This window comes from Pituophis catenifer, unplaced genomic scaffold (genome assembly GCF_029215685.1).
Source record: "Pituophis catenifer annectens isolate HBS135680 unplaced genomic scaffold, rPitCat1.0.hap2 SCAF_1, whole genome shotgun sequence".
NCBI classification, from domain to species: domain Eukaryota; kingdom Metazoa; phylum Chordata; class Lepidosauria; order Squamata; family Colubridae; genus Pituophis; species Pituophis catenifer.
The window spans coordinates 239,341,521-239,362,036 of NW_027256881.1; the positions used below are offsets into that span (position 1 = coordinate 239,341,521).

The 20,516-nt window shown below is 38.9% G+C and overlaps 1 protein-coding gene across 1 annotated transcript; it reads right to left on the reverse strand.

The window, feature by feature from the left end:
• Positions 1–960: 960 nt before the first annotated feature.
• Positions 961–19,770, reverse strand: LOC139327489 (acyl-CoA (8-3)-desaturase-like). The gene is made up of 12 exons (XM_070957328.1): positions 19,522–19,770; positions 16,472–16,582; positions 12,958–13,155; positions 12,548–12,649; positions 12,336–12,464; positions 9,481–9,538; positions 8,836–8,912; positions 8,158–8,255; positions 7,487–7,583; positions 4,241–4,320; positions 1,735–1,860; positions 961–1,012 (listed from the first exon to the last, which is right to left on the reverse strand). Exons 1-12 carry the CDS (start codon positions 19,768–19,770, stop codon positions 961–963), a joined length of 1,377 nt encoding a protein of 458 aa, XP_070813429.1.
• Between the last annotated feature and the right edge of the window lie 746 nt (positions 19,771–20,516).

The window sequence follows — 20,516 nt, forward strand, 5'->3', positions numbered from 1 at the left end:
AAAGAAGAGCATCAATCACACATTAATGCAACAGATATTTAACAAAGAATTAATTTCAATCAATCCTGTGCCAGATAAATGTCATGACCTCAAGTCTTAACTTTCCAGAGGCTGTGGTCCACAATACAGTGGAAGAGTCATCCTTCCTTTTAACATACACTTTAAAAAGTGTGTAAGCTAAAGGGTCTGAGTTGAATGTGCATTCACCTGAGCATCAACTGTGCTATTTCTGCTGAAGCTCAAGAATTGGCATGGAGGTGGGGGTCACAGTTTCTGGTTAAGGTATGACATGGAACTTTGACAGAATGGAAGCTGTTTGGTCTTGCTGATTTCCATTTGGGTGTAAAACAATCCTGGTTTGGATCACATTTAAGGAACTCATTTTTTTTCTTTCTTAAGAACATTAAAAACATAACCAATCAAACTAATATTCTTTTTTTTGCAATATTTTTGAAGATTCAAAATTCAAATACTCAACAGGTTTGTTTTTTTTTAACTATCTAAGACTTGTGCTCTTTCAAGAGAAACTGGACCTTGCAAGCTATCCTAAAACTTCAGTTGTCCTTCAAGTAACATGTAACATGTTATTCATAAACTCTATTTTTATCTTCTTTCTTCTCATTACTTCATTTTTCTGTTCTAAACTCTTTGCATCTCCCATCTGACAACCTTCCCCAAAACAAGGAAAAAGAAAGCCAAGTTTCAATCTCATAGAAGCAACAAGTGAAATACAAGGGCACTAATTCACCTTTTGCATATCCCCCAAATGCCACAGTACAAACAGAATACAGATCCAAGGAAACACTGTACAGAGGATGAAGCAAAGTATCACAATTATCCCATCCCAGCAAAACTATCACTTAGCTTATTTACCCACTAGACCCCACATTCTTCCTTAGTCCACCAGCTGCCCTCTAGTGTGTGATGCATCTTCATTGGGATGGAGTTCATTCTCCATCTTTATCCATGCAGATATGCTTCAAGCCAGGCGTCGCCAGAGACCTTAAGAGATCTGTAAGACAGTGTACAGGTCTTTGATTACACAGAGAGGGGAGGAAGAGTATGTGCCACAATATGTGCCTTCCCAATCCTTCAACATCTTTATTACCCCCTTACATTTCTTTGATTGCCATCTCTGTGCACATTGATCGGTATACATGGAGAGACTTTTCCCACTGCAATTGAGTGAGGGAAAATTTCCACTTGTGTCACAATGATTGTTCCCCTAATGTGAAGAAACAGGCATTCTGACCATCATTGCCCTGATCTTACCTAATTGTTAAGATAATGTGAGAATATATGTTGTCTTTCATTCCCATCAGAAGCATAGCTGGAGGATGCAAGGAACCAGATCTCAGACTCTGGAATTTCTTGTTCTGGTGAGTCATTTGTTTTAAATCATGCTCTAAAGATGATTTATTTCAGTAAGATTTCGAGATTACATAGCCATTACTATCATATCTATTAGATCTATGGTGCTATTGCAGTTCTTACTATCAGGAATCTACTGCCTAGCAAAGCTCCAGGTTTCAAGGAGCTGCCTTTATTAGCACCACACAATGAAACATGGGCAAGGTGTCCTTGATTTGCCACCACTATATAGACCATGTGAAGGAGACATCAATTTAGCTTTGTTCAGTTGCCCCTTTATCCGCTTCAGCTGATTAACTGTTTTACATGTTTTACTGTTTTCTCTTGTCAAACCAGAGTTCATAAAATTCTTGCCATATTTACCGCAAAATGTCTCCAAAGGCTGTAAGTAGGGGCTTGCTCTGATAGGTAATACCATGCTTGGCACAGAGGGATTTCACAAGGGGAGCCACTTTACTATAGTTGTGGCGAGGCATTGTGGGGAAAAGGCTGTAGAGAAATAAAAAAGTAGGTTTGATTTATTTTTTTAAAAATAAAGCTGACGAAAAGATTCATAGATAACCTAAAACCTAAACACAAACTAAGAAAGAAAGAAAGAAAGAAAGAAAGAAAGAAAGAAAGAAAGAAAGAAAGAAAGAAAGAAAGAAAAAAAGAAGAGCTTCCAATTTCCTATGCAGCAAATATAGGTACAATTTTACAATTATCTCTTACTCTATACTACGAAAAGGTCATTTTTCTCTTATCCAATTTTTTTTCCTAATCATCAAAACCACAAATCATAATGCATTTTTCCCATTTTAAGCAAGTTTTCTAAATGTAGATAGTTTAAAAAAAAAAATCAATGAAGTTAATTTTGCCATCTCCATTGGTTTCATCATCTTCACCAGCCATTCCTCCATAGTGTGCAGTGACAAGCCTTTCCATTTTGGAGCATAAAATAATCTCATTGCATTGTCATATATCTAACAAAATTAACTAAAACCTCTCTAGGCGCATTCTTCATATACCATATCTGTAATTTATTTTGACTCCCTATCTTCCTCTTCTACATTCAAAAAAATTGTCAACACTTTTTAATAAGATACTCTGTAATGTTTTCATTGGAATGTCCGGACAGCTCTAAATCTCAAACAGAATTCTTTCTCTTTCAATTCCAATAGTCAAATTATCCAATTCTCTGCGTTGAACTTTTGATTTTCTAAAATTTTCACTCAGTTAATGATTTCTTTTACCTCTCCAGATTTTTTTAGCACCAATTTTCATCTCTTCTTAACTTTAGAAATATTTCATCTTTTCTTTCAAAAACATTCATTTTATTTCCCATCTGATAAAATTTATTCCGTTTGTTGAAAAAAATTCTGAAGTATATCTTCTGTAGCTGACTATTCTAGCACACCCCTTCTGCCCTTTGTTGCCATTTTTAGTAGCAATTTTTTTCAGAAAATGTCCTAAGCAGGCAAAAGAAAAAGACAAACCACTTTGTTCTTCCCTTTATTTCCTTCTTTCAGCCACAATTAACATATTTCCAAAGACTCCTAGTCTGAGCCCCTAGCTTATATTTTGTTGTGTAGAATCCAGTGGTGAAATTAAAAAATTTCCCCTACCGGTTCTGTTGGCATGACTTGTTGGGGGGAGGTCATATAACTGGGTGGGTGTGGCCAACTTAACATCACTCACATCGAGGGGCTCCTCACCGGGCCCTCCCTTCCCAGCTATCCTTGTCGTGAATGGCAGGAAAATGGGGATGGGAATATTCCTGCCTACCATCTTTCCCTCAGTCTGTGCTGAGATTGAGGAATGGATGACAGGCAGGAAAATCCCCTTCCCTATTTTCCTGCCTTTCACAAAAACAGCTCCATTCCAGCTGCTCCCTCCCCTCCCCCTCCCTCCTGGGGACTACCTTAAAAGGGATAAGCTGCAGCAGCTCCATTCTGAATGGAGGGAGAAAAGTTAGCATTCTCTCTGCTGCATTTAATATTGAGTTCTGTGGCAGAGAGAATGCTAACTTTTCTCCCTCCATTCAGAACGGAGCTGCTGCTCCCTTTATGGTTCCCTCCTGGGGACTACCTTAAAGAGACAGGCTGCAGCAGCTCTGTTCTGATTGGAGGAGAAAAGTTAGCATTCTCTCTGCTGCATTTAACATTGAATTCTGTGGAATATCAAGCGGCCAAAAGAGTTGAGTTGCGACCAGCCAGGTGTGGGCGGGGCCCAAGGAGGGGTAATTACTACCAGTTTGGCAAACTGATGCCCATAATCCCTACCGGTTTGCCCGAACCAGTCCGAACCGGTAGGATTTCACCCCTGATAGAATCCCTCAAATGTATGCATTCTTTAAAGATAGCAAGCATTCGTGTGCCGAGCTGTTCTCTTTAACTGATTTAATGAAGTATATATCAAAGAACTTTAATAAAAAATAACAAACATTTAAAAAAAGGACTGTGCCTTTGTCCAAGTTTGTTAAAACTTTCTTACATCTTTGCTTAATTAAGCTTCTTGCAAATAATTCTTGAACATTTAAATAAAAAATTCTCTTGGTTTTTTTATAGTCTCAAAAGAAGGTTAAACTCACTGCAAGGAGTTTTATATTTGCTAGAGACATTTATAATTATTTACAAAGTCATCTTAAGGAGCTGCAGTGGTTAGAATGCAGTACTGCAGGCTACTTCTGCTGCCTGCCGGCTGCCTGAAATTTGGCAGGTCAAATCTCACAAGGCTCAAGGTTGACTCAGCCTTCCATCCTTCAGAAGTCAGTAAAATGACTCAGATTGTTGGAGGCAATATGCTGACTCTGTAAACTGCTTAGAGAGGGCTGTAAAACACTGTGACACGGTATATAAGTCTAAGTGCTATTGCTAAGGATTTTACTTACTGGTGTTCAATCTGGAAATTCAGATGACCGGTGAACCAGTCATTGAAAAATGACTGATCCACATTGCATGTTGCGTGGAGCTGTGGGAAAACAAAGAAAGGATATTTTTTTCTTGTTTCACAAACTTATTCTATCTTTCCATTCTGATACTTCATTCTAATTTTTATTCCAATGGAACATCTGGTGAAATGCCTAACTGGAGATCTGGATGTTTTATCTCTCACTATCATTAACTGTATCCACAGAAGATAGGCCTGTATTTTGCTATTATTTGTATTTATTCATTTACTTCAAAATGTTTTATGCCCCCAGATTACCAGATTCTAGGAGGCTCACAATTCTAAACCTTCAAACATATTCCAACATAAAAAACAATGTGTTAAAATCCTAACAAATCAGTGTCTGCTAAAGAACAACATCATTCTCCACCCGCCAAAACCTGATAAAAGAGGACTGTTTTCACAGCTCTTCTGAATGATTAAAAAGTCAGAGCTATTATTAGTTCAGGATGTTCTAGAGCAGTGGTTCTCAACCTTCCTAATGCTGCGACCCATTAATACAGTTCCTCATGTTGTGGTGACCCCCAACCAGGGGTGGGTTCTAAATTTTTTTACTATCGGTTCTGTGGGCGTGGCTTATTTTGTGGGCGTGGCTTGGAGGTCATGTGACCGGGTGGCCATGGCTATGTGTATAGGGACTAACCAGAGGGCTGAAAAAAGTCATTTCTGACAGGTCCTCGCACTTTTGACCGGTCTTCGCACTTATGACTGGTCATCATGCCCATTGTAGTATTCTTAACAATCGTGTCACTCATTTCACAACTGCTTCTCTTCACCATGGTGACAAGATAGGGCAAAAACGTAAAATGTGAGGACAGTCGTAAGTTCAAGGACTGGTCAAAAGTGCGAGGACCAGTCAAAAATAACTTTTTCAGCCCTCTGAGTAGTCCATATGCATAAAAGGATACAGCAATAGAGAGGGATGAAGGAAGGGAAGGGAAATTAGAGTAGGAGTGAGGGGAAGAGAGGAGAAGGAGAAAGGAAGAGGAAGGAGGAAGGAGAAGAAGGGGGGGGAAGAGAAAGTAAGAAGGAAAGAAAAGAGAGAGGTGGTAGGTTTGAGAAAGATTGCTGTACAATAAAAAAGATGAAAGGGAAGAAAACCAACCCCAAACAAATATAAAGATATTAAGATAAAGAATGAATTGTTAAACTTTAAAGAATAAAAGAGAACAATCTTGAACCTCCTCTTTTGCCCTAAATTTCCCATTGTTTGCAGTTTTGCCCCTACCTTTTTTGGTGAGGAAAAAGAAATCTCTCTCTGCCTCATTTTGTCACATTGCAGCAAAGACCCTGCTTTACTTTCAGTTTCGTTTTTTCAGCATAGCTAGGGGGAAAAAATGTGCTCCTCTCTTTGCAGCTAGCAACAGAGCCCTCAGCAAAACAGCTGAGAGCGAATCAGCTGAGAGTCCGGAGGCTGATCAAATCAATTTATGGTAATTAACCTATGCTGAAGCTGAAAGGGGCTGTTTTTTTCTATTTTTGCAGGCACTGGTCTTCTCATTTGTTTTCTTTTAACACTGATCAGCTGTAGGGCGGCCTTTTGAAGCCCCAAGGCAAGAATTTAAACGGTTTGTTTCCCTCTAGCCATCAGCTGGGACTCAGGAGGCAGCAATAGATTGGGAGTGGGCGGGGTAAGCGACCAGCGATCCAACAGAGGCAGAGGGTGAGGGTGAGTGAAGGCGTGGGGGGGGGGGCGGGGTGAGAGAGGGCTTTGGCGACCCCTGTGAAATGGCCGTTCGACCCCCAAAGGGGTCGCGACTCCCAGGTTGAGAACTGCTGTTCTAGAGTGAAAGAGAGGTAGTCACTCTCTCTTTTTTAATATATATATATATATATTTATTAATACAGATAAAAAAGAGCAACATGTTCAAAATCCATATATACAGTGTATTGCCTGGTTACAGTCCTTTGGAGTAATATTCATCATAGTATTCTATAATGGTAGCTTCATAATAACAGTGCTTTTCCTTCATAACATTAATTCATATTAATTAGTAATAATAATCAAAATTAATAAGTTACAGTAAGCAACCCTAATAGTGAGATTAATCTTTCTCTTGTAATCTTCAAGATTCTAACTTCTGTTTCTCTTATTTAACCATTGATACCTCATGGTTTACCCATACCTCAAAATATTCAGTATCTTCTTTTTCTTTAATTTCAAATGTTAGTTTATTCTTTTCTGCACATTCTAAAATTTTTGTTATTATCTTTTTTCTGTAGGGATCTCTTCACCCTTCCAATGTTGTGCGAATACGATTCTGGCTGCTGTTAACACATGTACTATTAAATATGCATTTCTTTTACTGTATTTGTCTGGTATGATGCCCAACAGGAATATTTCCGGTTTTAAATCTATATGTTCGTTTATCATTTTTTCTAATCAGGTATGTATTATAGTCCAGTATTTTTTTGCTTTTGAACATGTCCACCACATGTATTAATACATGCGTGGGATTTTGTTGCACTTCCAGCACTTGGCAGACATACCCTTAAACATTCTAGCTAATCTTGCTGGTGGAAAGTGCCATCTATAAAACATTTTGTATAAATTTTCTTTATATGCAGTGGACAATGTCAATTTATAGTTTCTGTCCCAAACTTTTGCCATTTGTCCAATTCAATGGAATACCCAAAATTTTTAGTCCATGCTATCATAGTTTCTTTTACTTGCTTCTCTTCCATTCTAGTAGTCAATAAATAACTATAGAATTTTTTAATCATTTTCCAAGCCTTTCCATGTTTAATCCCACCTTTCCCAGAGGTACCTAACACTAGAATGATGAAAAGTTGCCTTTCACTAAACTGGTTTATTTTTTTTAACCTACTTCAGTTTCTGTACTGACCGACCACAGAATTTCAATCTTTCACAGTTAGCTTGTATTTTCCTTGCGTTTTTTGTGATTGTGTTGTTTTATATCTGCCGGTTGTTACTTTTAAATTATATTTATCCTAGACATTTCTTTTAGAAAGAGAGGCTGAATGTGATGCCAAGCTATGCAGAAATATGTTTCGATGGAATGCATGGGTATGAATTCATGGACTGAATTTGTATGAATTCATGGACTGTCATGTTTGGAAAATTAAGATTAAAACTTTTCTCCTATCCCCAATTTGTAATCGGTTTCCCAAATCATTCAATGATCAATCTCAAAAATCAATGCTTTGAACGAGAGGAAATACTTACCTGGGTAGATACCCAGTCCATGTTTGTGTCATAGTCAATATTCATTGGAATGTGATTCATTTGTGAAACCCAGATAAACCAAGCTGCTTCCAGTAATCTGCAAAGTCCAATATAGTGTCAAATTAATTTTTTTGCTAAGCACCCTTTCACGTAATACTATGGATGTAGCAGAGTTCATTATAACGAAGACACATAAATTGTATGTTTGACTTTCCAAAATGTTTTCAGTAAAGCTACGTACTGAGCAATGTGCCACTTTGGAGAAAGGTGTTCATCTGTCACCAGGGGGTCAGATGTCATCCATACATTAATAGTACTCCGCTGAATATTTTGACCTTTGGTTGGATGAATGATGTTGTCAAGATGTTTTTTCCAGTGCCTACAAGCTGTGGAAGTTTGAAGGGGGGCTGGGAGGCAGAGTTAACCGCAACCCTAACAAGACCAAATGTGTGGTGTGGGTACATGGACTTTCTAAGTCTGGGGATTTTCTGTCTGTAGTTCTGAATGGAGCCGAGCTTCTCCAGATATAACTAGTACACAATTTGGTGGGTATGCTGGACACTCAGCTCCTGCTCAAAGAACAGGTTGTCATATGGCACTTCTGTTTCATGAGTAGTATTTTATCAGTAATTGATGATAATTATTTAAGAAAAAAATAAAGTTGGGGTTACCTGCACAGCCAGTAGTATGCCATAAAACACTTAAATCCCATAATGGGCATGTAGATAAGGATGACTCTGATCTGGTAAGTGACAATCAAGGCTAGATCCTGTTTCAGAAGAAAGAGAGAAAAGACAGTATTTTCTATTAGTAATCCTATGCTACAATATTTCTTAGAAAATAAACTCCCATTAGCACTATAGGCTTTTGGAGAATGGAGAATAGGCAAAATAAACCACAGAGGAACTATTTCACTCCAGGAATGAATGTAAATACAACTTTTTGGGGACAGAAAAAGTTAAAAGATTGAGGCCTTGGGAAAAAATAATATATGTTTGCTGGTGGTAGTGCCTGACAGGAGGCAGGGGAGGGAGGTAAAAAGGGAAGATAAAAAAGTAAATTGGCCAGTGAGACATACCATGCTAGATCAGCAGCCTATTAGCCAAGGGATAAAAATAAGCTGGAAGTGGGGGGCAGGCAGTAGGAAAAAAAAACACCAGCCCCTGCCCCAAACACTTGTCATATCCAGATTTTGTTTCATCTGAAACAGGGAGTAACCAAAGCACTCTAGGTTTCAGTTCTGTCAAACTGGAGCCGATCCAAAGTAGTTCAACAGAATTTCCAGAACATGATGACATGTAGGTCTAAAACATTTTTTTCTCATTTGTGCATATCCCTACCCTACTTACCACCCATTCTCTGCGTTTGATTGTAGCATGGTATATGGAGAACTGGAAGAAGGGAATCATTAAAAGCGGTGCGATTACTGTTAAACAAGGAGAAGAAATATACATCTCTTTAAAAACACACTTATTCACTCTTCTGCCCTATTTCTTCTGACCAAGTTGTAATTGTTATAGTACATCCTACACTTTCTCATTTGGCTTATATTTCTATTATTTCAGAACTATGTTCTGTTCATAGTTCAATTTAATAAATTCAAAAACTAACATGTTTCACCAGGTGATAAAGTACTTATTATTCTATATTCCCTCAATCTTATCTTTTTCTGTTGTGATGCTTCAACGTCTCATATCAAATCAATCTTTATTGCGGTCATAAACCAGCATATAATTTGTCACCTTCTCACTCTCCATTTCTGATGTTACCATTTGTCTTTGTTCCCAAATTCTTATGATATGACACTGTCAACTGTCATTTTCATCTTGGATCTCAACATATAAGTCTTCTCTGATTATATTATAGCCTTTGATTTGCAAATTCACTATCTTATATGCTGTAACCTATAGCTCCCCGTCCTAAAAATCAGAAGAGGCAGTGCAATTACTGTAAATAATGGGTATGTGGTATTTTTCTGTGACAGAGATACTTACCGAAGAAGTACCTGTGTTGATAATTGTAAGGCATGAACTTCTTTTTCTGCAATCCAAGCTATGAAGAAAGGGACATCAGCAGTTCATTCAAGCAACAGAGATGCATTTCCTTATGCTCCTTTCATTATTTATGTTAGTGTGACCCATGGACTGTGGGCAGCTGCCTAGTGTGAACAGGGCCAAAATGTTCAGATGTTGTGTGTTTGGAGGGGTAAAATGGATGCCTTAAATCTTGCAGAGGTTTATTGCACTCTTTTAAAACAACCTGTATTTTTTTCTAAGTAACAAAGCTAAAATATTGTTTTACTCGTAACAATCCTCATAAGTCCACCACCTCCTATTTTGCCTCTTGGAATAATACAACAGAGCCATCTGCTATGACTCCTGAAACATTTAGGCCAGGCAGGAAGATAAAAAAGTTTTGTATTTATATCTATCATTGCATTTAATTTAATTTAATTTAATTTAATTTAATTTAATTTAATGAAAAGATAAAAATCTTAATTAAGACTGAGGTAATAATAGATATTATTGGTACTATATCTCCTGTTCAAGGAGAAGGCTTAGATGGTTTTTTATAACCTGCCTTTGTGGTATCTCAAAGTACGGTTTGCAGACTCGGTTATTATTTTATATTATTTTTGAATAACAGAGCTAGAAGGGACTTTGGAGGTCTTCTAGTCCAACCCACTGCTCAAGCAGGAAACCCTATACCAAATGGTTGTCCAATTTCCTCTTAAAAATTTGCAGTGTTGGAGTACCTACAACCTCTGTAGGCATGTCGTTCCATTAATTGTTCTAACTATCAGGAAATTTCTCCTTCGTTCTAGGTTGGTTCTCTCCTTGATTAGTTTCCATCCTTTAGGTGCTTTGGAAAATAGATTGACCCCCTCTTCTTTGTATTGGTTTATTGCATAGTCAGCAAGATGTTCAGACTGGATTTGGCATTTCTGTCTACCTATGAGTCCTTTCCAAGGACCTGGGATAGGCAGATATGGATATTTGATGCTACCATAAATAATCAAAACAACCCACCCTCCCCCAATTATTTAAACAATATTGAGGCCTGGTAAAACTTGCCTGGGGAAAAAGCCAAGTCATCACTGCTTTCCCAAAATCTATCTGCAGCTCCCAGGGAAGGCTGTTTCATGACGCAGGCACCATGACTGAGAAGGTAGCCTTTTGAGGCCCCTCCAGATGGCAGTTTACCCAAGGAACTCAAAATATGCCCATCCTGTCATAGTAGTAGGGTGGGTAGAAACTACCAGGGATAAGATGATCCTACAAATAACCTGGCCCTATGCCATACTGATCTTGCACCTTGAATTGCACCCAGAAGCCTACTGAAAGCCAGTATAGTTCATATAGCAATGATGTTGTATGAACCTACTGCTATTGTACCCATTACTGCCTATGCCACTGCATTCTGAATCAGTTACAGCTAAGAGAGCTGAAGGAAGATTTAAGATAACTGAAATCCTACTAAGACTGAGTGGCTATAAGTGGCTATTTGCACTGCCCAGATCTGGGAATATTCGATCTTTTATGTTGTTAAGGTTAGTATGCAATCTGGAGGTTTACCTGGATTTGGAGCTCCTGTTTGAACAGTAGGTGTCAGCTGTGGCTAGGAAGGTCTTTGAAAAACTCCATTTGATGCACCAATTGTGCCCTTTCCTAAATCCAGGAGGAGAGAGGAACCTTCACTCATGCCCTAGTCATCCCATAGTCTAACTATTCCAAAGCTATGTACATAGTGCTGCCCTTGCAAAATAGAGAAAGTACCCCTTTAAGGTTCCTCAGGGAGCAGTTTTAACTGATCCAGATTGTGGCAGGATGAGCAGTAATGGGCTTGCATTGGAATGCCCATGTAACACCTCTGCTTTGCAAGCTGCACTGCTTGCTGGTTTACTTGAGTGTGATTCAAAGTGCTGGTTGTTACCTATAAAGCCCTACATCTGAGGCCTGGCTATCTGAGGGACCAGCTGTCTCCTATAATATTTGTCTAGTCAATTTGACATGCTCCAGGTTCCTTCAAATAAGCAATGCCACCTCTCATAACTCTTGAAATATGTCTTCTCTGTAGCAGAGATTGCCTTCTGGGATGAGACTTCCCCTTAAGATCTAGATGACCTCTACTCTGTTGTTGTTAAGAAGAGTTTTTGATGATTTGGCTTTTTACCCAGGCCTGTGATGAGGGAGATATCTTGCTTCATTGTGCTTGACAATTTTTATCTTCATTTTTTTATGTTTTATGTATTTTATTGTAATTTGTTTGATTGTTGTGAGGTGCCCAGAGTCCTTGAGAATTAGGTGGTAAAAAAATTTAATACATCAGTATCATCATCAACATCATGACGAGAGACAAAAAAGAGATATGTAGCTGAAAGTTGCAGCCTTATGCACACTTCGCATTAATATCTCAAACTCCATCCTTGTCACCAATCCTTGCATCTACAACTTTTGCAGGTCTATAAAGCAAAGGAAAACTGAAGCAAAATCATAAGCACTTCAATTTCACTTAGTGACTATTCTGCTTAACAACCAAGTTGCTGGCTCCAATTGTGGTCACTAAACAAAAACTACTTGCAAATGTTAAAGCCTAAAAGATAGCTGAAATAAGATCCTAAGTACAGTTGTGGTTTCACTTAGCAACCAATTGTGCCAAACGAGGACTACCCATAACAATAAATCAAACAAAAGGATCCAGTAAAAGTAAATCAAATTAGGTTTAAAAGAAAAAGTAAAAACAACAAAATGGCTTGGTAAACACAAAACACAGATACTGACGATTTATTGCCTCCAGTGTTTTCTATTTGCTCTTTTAAAGTTGCTTTTCAATAATAAGCTCTCCATACCTCTCTAGCTAGTTTCGTCCCTAGGGCAAATGCAATGGGATGCATGTTGAGATCAGGGTCTTTACGAAAGCAGTTCGGTTTGGCATGATGCTGGAAATGCAAAGTATTCCACCAATTGGCTGGAAATCCCTAGAAGAAAGGAGAAAGAAAAGTAGACTTTAAGATTGTATGATGACAAAAAAGGAAGTCTCTGTAAAGGTCAGGACACTTACTTTCAGTAGACTCAAGACAATCCTATGGGCAAAATGGTTCCCCTTGGATGTTTTAAAGACTGAAAGATGACCCAAATCATGTTGGAGCCAGGACAATTGACCCTGGGGGGGGAAAAAAAAACTTTTTTAAGAATGAACATGTAATTTGATTCTGACTTCGAAACCAGGTGCCAACTATACTGCCATTAAATTGCAAAGCTGTGCGAAAATATCCCAAATGCTAAGACTGTTATGTCATGTGACATAAAGAATAATGCTGTTGCATTACAGAAAACCCCCTCCCAAATCTAGTGTTATTGTAGTTAGTTATCCTGTGTCTCACTTTAGTGAAATGTGTGAAATTCTTTAGATCCTCCACATATACAGAAAAAGATACCAATTTTTATTACATGACAAGATCCATACCATACCTGAGCAATAGTAAAGAATGCAACACCTGTGAAGAATGGTATTGAAGATGTGCCAAAATGCCAGATTATCAACCAGGCACCAATATCCAACAATATAATATGAAGAAAAATCAGATAGAAAAACAGGAGGTTTGGTGTCAGAAGTCCCATTTTCTCAACAGTGGATCGCAGTTCCCGGAAGTCTTTAGTAAGCAATTGCTGTGGGGAAAACCCAACAATAGTTATCATTCCAGATGAAAAAAAATCACTTAGTCCCATAATCATACATTACATGTCTACAAATAATATAGAATAGAATTCTTTATTGACCAAGTGTTATTGGACACACAAGGAATTTGTCTTGGTGCATACACTCTCAGTGTATATAAAAGAAAAGATACATTCTTCAAAAATCATAAGGTACAACACTTAATGATAGTCATAGGGAATAAATAAGCAATCAAATCATATTAGGAAACAGTCAATATAAATCTTAAGGATACCAGCAACATGGTTACAGTCATACAGTCATAAATGGTAGGAGATGGGTGATAGGAACAATGAGATGATTTATAGTAATGCAGACTTAGTAACTAGTTTGACAGTGTGGAGGGAATTGTTTAGCAGAGTAATAGCGTTCAGGAAAAAACTGTTCTTGTGTCTAGTTGTTCTGGTGTGCAGTGCTCTATAGCGTCATTTTGAGGGTAGGAGTTGAAACAGTTTATGTCCAGGATGCAAGGGGTCTGTAAATATTTTCACAGCCCTCTTTTTGACTCGTGCAGTATACAGGTCCTTAATGGAAGGCAGGTTGGTAGCAATTGTGTTTTCTGCAGTTCTAATTATCCTCTGAAATCTGTGTCTGTCTTGTTGGGTTGCAGAACCAAACCAGACAGTTATAGAGGTGCAGATAACAGATTCAATAATTCCTCTGTAGAACTGGATCAGCAGCTCCTTGGGCAGTTTGGGCTTTCTGAGTTGGTGCAGAAAGAACATTCTTTGTTGTGCTTTTTTGATGACATTTTTGATGTGAAATGTTGACTATAAAATGTAATTCCCCAAGCTTTTGATTAGTATTGTTTTAGATTTTGACAACCGCCTTGATGCTATCTAATTTGTATGGTGCCTTTATTTCTGTTTGTATTGTATTGTATTATATTATACTGTATTGTATGTAATTACTATTCAAAATTCAGAGCCATGATCCAAGAAACACTGGACAGTACCTGGCTGAAGGAGGCCAAGACAAACAATTTGACTGTACCATCTTACTCAGCTCTGATTCCTCTTATTTAATCTTTTAAAAAAGTATTAAGGTCATCACATAAAAAGTTCTCAGTGACAGAGTTCATTTATATGGCTACCCATCTCGTACAAATGACTTTGGATGGTTTACAGGATTAAAAACAAACAACACCCCCAAACATAACTCTCTCCCCTGCCCAAGGATAAATGGTTAACTATTAACCATCAACAGCAGCACAGCTCATCTTCTCCCCTGATCTAAATGCTTGTGAGAACAGGCAGGTCTTCAATATGTTGTGAAGACTAACAGGTCACCCAAATGTTGGGGTGAGAGGCGCAGTGTTCCACAGGACAGGTACTGTTGTTGAGAAGGCACAACTCTGGGATCCAAAAAGATGACCTTGCTTAATAGAAGAGCACCCACAGCATGGGTGCTTTTTTTAACTAGATCTAGGGGAGAAACAATAGGAGAAAGGATACTGCCTTATGCAATGGAGGGCTTCACAGATGATGACCAGCATCTTGAATTGTAACTGAAAGCTTATGGGGAACTAGTATAGTTCTCAGAACAGCAGTGTTACATAGGCATAACAATAAATGACAAAAACTGCCCATGCCGTTACATTTTGGACTAGCCGCAGCGTCCAGGTACTTGTTCTGACCTAGGCTTCCCAAGAGCATGGAGCAGACTCCTAGCCCCGACAAAAACCCCTTTTTATTAAGTTATTGTGAATTCTTCTCATTCACATCCAGCAAAATCTTTCAAGGGAGAATTTACAGTCACAGATCTTATCTGGCTTGGGGAGCTGCCAGGCCGATACCTTCAAAACTTGGCAAGGAGTCTCTGAGTCATGAACCAATTAAGCGAACTAATTGTCTCCTGCAAACTCCACTCCACTCCCCTTCCCTTTCACTCCTCTTTTCTTCCTTCTGGGAGGGGCCATTCATCATCCACCTGTGGCCTTACTCCCAAGTCGACCCTTGTTCTTTAGCTGTTCCCTTTGTTTGGCAACTCTGTGCATGCGCACACTGGGAACAGGCTCCAGCTGTTCGTCTGCCTCACTGATGTCTGACTCCGAGGATAGCTGATAACTGGCATATGGCCCTGGCCCTCTCTCTGCCTCATCAGAGCCTTCCCCAGACTCTAGGACTGGCCCATGTTCCTCCCCAACCTCCTCACTGTCCGAATCTGCTGCCAACTCTGCTGGCCGCTGGCGGGCCACAACAGTACTCTTCAAAGGCAGTCCAGTGTACATTCAGGCAAAGAAAAAGGGTGAGGCATATTACCTCATCCTTTTACCTTACCATAATTGTATTATAACATCAATCTGGATTTTGTTTCATGTGAACAGGGCTGGTAATCTCCCATCCACTAATCCCTATTTATCAGTACTACATAGAAGTGGTCCTCAAGTTACGATCATTCATTCAAGGATATTCAAAGTTACAAAGGCGCTGAATGAAGAGGCATACAACTGGTCTTCAAAGTTCCAGCCATCATAATGCACTTGGGAACGAGTTTGCATTTATGACTAGTTGCACTGTTCTGCAATCCATGTGATCCCCACTTGTGAGCTTCCCTACTGGCTTCCCATAAGTAAAGTTAAGGGGGAAGCAGGCAGGGAAGGTTGCAAGTTGGTAAGGAAAGTCTCCTTTGCCCACAGCCTTTCTTCATTCTCACCACACCCACTACTCCTCCCCCTTCACTTGCACATACAGCACATGCTCTTTCCCTGGCATCCCTGTGCTCGAACAGATGCACTCAGCCTGCACTCTCTTTCCCCAGCTTCCCTGCACCCTACACTCTCTTGTGATCTTTTTGACTCTGCACTCCATTGCAGCACTCCTTCGCCCAACTTACATATGGTTGATGCTGGGCTTCCTGCCCGCATCCACACTTTACCTGGAATTCCTTCCACTTTCATGTTTGAAGTTACAACAATAATCTGGACTACCTACATTGCCATCTCTAAGCGATACAGTCACGTGACTTTATAACTGCATTACTTAGCAATAGCAATTCTAGTCCCAATTGCAGTTGTAACTTGGGGACTATTTGTAATGTGCAGTAAAGACCAGAAGTGGGCAACCAGTGGTTTTCTAGTGGTTAATTACGATCTCTAGTATCCCTCATTGTGCTAACTGTAGCTGTTAAAGGACACAGGTTCTTTATCTCTTGTGTACAATCAGTAACATAGAATAGAATTCTGATTTTAATTTTCTCTGCACTGTATTTTTGTAAAAGTATAGAAATATATCTGCATCCCAATTCTGATGTCTTACCAACACTCACATTTTTGCTGGGTTCAGAACTTGGTTGATCATGTGCCAGTTCCCCTATCAGCAATGAATTCAAATACTTGGTTGGTTGAGCCTTATTCAAGTGAAATGCTGTAAATGCATCCTGTGAGAGAAAAGTTATTAAACAGAATGAGAAACACGGATTTAAACTAAACTTTAACTGAAAAGTAGTCACAAAGAGCTTAAATTTAAAACAGTAGTATACATTATTCAATCAGTGTCTATTGATTGCATCCAGAGTTTGAGCGGTAAGCTGGGAGTCATTATTCAAAAATTAGCACACAAAGTTTTGGCTTCATTCATATTTAGTTTAATTAGTATAATCACTGGTATTTAATATTTTTAATTAATCTTGGCTAAAATTTTCAGAGATCTTTAGAGGCTGTATCCAAAGCTTTTGGGGACATGTAGCCTTGGATCTGCACCTCATTCTAAAACATGTCCTGCAGCAAAAGCTTACATACATTCATTTTTAAGAAATCCTGACTGTGATGGTCATAAAAGTTTCAAAAAGGATTTGGAAGAACTGTGTTGGATCTCATTTAGCTTATCACTATTCATTTAAGCAGGTTTGTGTTTTCCAGGCACAATTCTCAAAAGTGCTAGCAGCTGTTTAAAGAGTCATATGTTGATTTAATAAATCACTTTTAAGCAGCCACAATCTTTTTTTTGGCTTACACAGAAGTCTGAAAATAATAAATCTCTTTTAATGAATTGTAGAAAATGCTCTGCAACCACATCCTTCTTAATTCATTAGCTCCATTTACTTGATATGTATGTGTATATGTGTATACATACATGCATCTGTGTGTATGTATACACACACGTTTAACCATTACTAGTAACTTGAGTACCTAATTTGCTAATTTTAAGAAGTTTAGCCAAATTCTTCTATTGGTCAAATACTTTCTTATAAGCATATGGGATCATGTATCACTTGGATCCAGGAGCCTGGATAGCTCAGCAGACTAATGCATTGTAATTTAACTCCAGCTGTCTGCAATTAGTAAGTTCGAATCTTGCCAGGCTGAAGGTTGACTCAGCCTTCCATCCTTTCTAAGGTAAGTAAATTGAGGACCCAGTTTGTGGGGGCAATAAGCTGACTTTGTAAAAATATACAAAAGTATGAAGGGTATTGCTTAACGCATTGTAAGCCGCCCTGAGTCTCTGGAGAAGGGCGGCATATAAATCAAATTAAAAAAAAAAAAAAAGCAAAAGACACTTTGGAGCATACAGGACAACAGATAGCATCTTTCCTCAATTCTTCTCATCATGCATTTACAATAATCTTTCTTATTAAGAAATTATCATCAACTAGTCCATGCGTGATTTCATGCACCCAACTACACACACACACAAACACACACACACACACACACACACACACACAATGCTCTTTCTCCATTCCCAAACAGCAAATAAGAGATCTAAATAAGCTTTCTAAAAACTAATGAATTTTCTCAGTGTAACTTCTATTCTTTCAACATAGGCAAGCTTCAGCACTGTCATCTGAACATCTTGCTGATAAAGTATTTCCTATTAGATGTAAATCACATTGCACCTTACAATCAAGGTTTCTTCATATAGCCAATACTTACAATTATATTTCTATGTCATGTATCATGTGTTAGGAAATTAAAATACGTACTCTATGTAAACTTTAATCAAGCAGTCAAAAATAATTTATTAGTAAAATTTTCAAATATGATCAAATCAGTCTTGATATTACAAATGCTGGGTATCAATCTGGAGCTACATAATTTTAAAGTATTCCTGGCAAACATCACACTCTAAAACATCAGCTTCCCCAAGACCATGTTCAAAATTTAAAAATGACAATGACATATCTAACATTGTGATCATAAACATTTTTACTCAACCTTACTCCTGGATTTCAATGAATTTTATATTCATCATAGGTGCTTTGAAGCTAGACTAACTTTTTAAAACAGCAATGCTATCTAAAGAGTGCAGACTATATATTAAAACAAGAATTATAAAGTAGCATTTTAATGAGGAGAACTGACTTAAATAACTTGTCAAACTTGTCAAACACCAATTAGTAATTAGTTTGTATGAAATGAATTATGCCAAGATGGCTGGGATAGCATAAACCTTTAAACAAATTATACTGAGAAGAGAGTTTAGAAACCACCCAAATTTGCAATTAGGGAGGAAGCTGGTATGAAAAGTCCTGACTATGAAAGCAAAACCTCCTGTAGCTCCAAGGAATATTTCTGGGCACTATTCCCCAGTGAGGAACCCTTCAAAATGGGAGCAACCTCATGAATCCTTGAATTTGTCAGTGAGCTCTATTTAATGAGGACAAGGAGATAATCCAAATTTATTTAAATTTAATTTAGAAATGTTAAAGAAATTTGTAAATTTCTTTAGAAGATAGGCTCAAGATCCAAAAAAATAGTATCAACATCCCACAAAGTGATAGCACTTGCTTTTTTAGTATGACCACACTTGGAATACTGCATCCAGTTCTGATCACCACCATACAAAAAATATGCTGAGGCTATAAAAGAGTGCAGGGAAGAGCAACAAAGATGATTAGGGGGCTGGAGGATGAAACATAAGATGAAAGGTTGCAGGAATTGCAACCTCTAATCTAACGAAGAGAAGGATGAGGGATGGCATGATATCAGTCTTCCAATATTTGAAAGGCTGTCACAAAGAAAGGGGGGGGGCACACAACCTATTCTCCAAAGCACCTGAAGGCAGAATAAGAAGTAACAAATGGGAAACTTATCAAAGAGAGAGCCAACCGAGAAATTTCCTGACAGTGAGAGCTAATTAGTAGAGCAGCTTCCCTTCAGAGATAGTGGATGCTCCATCACCAGAGGTTTTTAAGAAGACTGGCCAGCCATTTGTCCAGAATGATATAGGGTTTCCTGCTTGGGCAGGGGTTGGACTAGAAGACATCCAAGGTCTTTTCCAAGTCCGTTTTTCTGTATTCTTTCGAGATAGGTGCCGCTTTTGACAATTCAGATCTCCCCCTGCTCAACTAGCACTCTGAGACGTAGCTCTACTCACCGTGGCATCCTGACCAGCGTAGTGGGAAATCACCCTGTGGCCCCCCGGGTGCCGCTTGAAGAAGCTGCTGATGTCGTAGACCTTCCTGTCAATCACAAGCCACTTCTCCTTAAGATGAGGCTGAATCCGTCCCGTGCGCAGACCGATTTCTTCCCACGTGTAAAAACGGCGGGAACAGATTTCGCTCCCGTTCGCCTTTTTCTCTCCCCCTACAGCCCCCACCCCGGTGTCCTGCAGCGGAGGAGCCATTTATTCCACAGAGTTAAATTCTGTGCTTCTCCAACAAGGATCTCCTCGACGAATCCACAATTCCCGGACAAGGCAGCGCAAGCAGCTCTAGCAACTGAAAGATGTAGCGCGCTCAATCAAGCCTTTTGTTCTGGAACGCTCTCTTCGGCACCTGATTGGTCCGTCGAGCTTCTAAGGCGCCTCTCTTAATTAGCGCTTGGCTCCTCACTTTATATTTCAATGCAACCGGGCCGCCTCCGTATGTTTGATTAACGCTCACGCCCGTGGCAAGGGGCCACCTTGCGAGTCCTCCTGGGTTTCTTCCATCTCAACTACCAAACTCAGCACTTCTTTTCCTTTCCAGAGCTTACTTTTTCCCTGATGCAAGCACAAATTTCGTGAATCATTAATATCTTTACATACTGTCTAGTAATCTTCTCTGAATGGTTTATTTCATCAGGCTGGCACCTTAGGTCAAATACGTTTTGCTGTGAAAAACACATGTTTTAGGGTAATAGGTTTAGGGTAATGAGTCTCCAAATGCCCCTGTTTACTGAATTGTCTTTAGACTGCATGAAAGGCCGTCCTGTCGGTTATAATAAAAAGAGGTGAGGTTTCTTCTTCCCTACCATTATTTTGAGAAGTGATTGAGAGGGAACAGGTATGTTGCAAGAATGCACTAAGCGTTGCCATGCCCAATTTATCTTCCATGATCCTTGGAGCAAAAGTTAGATGCAATAAATCCAGTTCATTAAGTCCCATAGATG

Bases quoted from the DNA above. Each gene is read 5' to 3' on its own strand.
- LOC139327489 (XM_070957328.1), bottom strand. From the start codon at position 19,770: ATGGCTCCTCCGCTGCAGGACACCGGGGTGGGGGCTGTAGGGGGAGAG. The intron at 12,465-12,547 runs GTAAGTGTCCTG...CCTTTCTTCTAG, and splicing joins TTGTCTTGAGTCTACTGAAA to GGATTTCCAGCCAATTGGTG. The intron at 9,539-12,335 runs GTATGGAGAGCT...CTTTCTTCATAG, and splicing joins GGACGAAACTAGCTAGAGAG to CTTGGATTGCAGAAAAAGAA.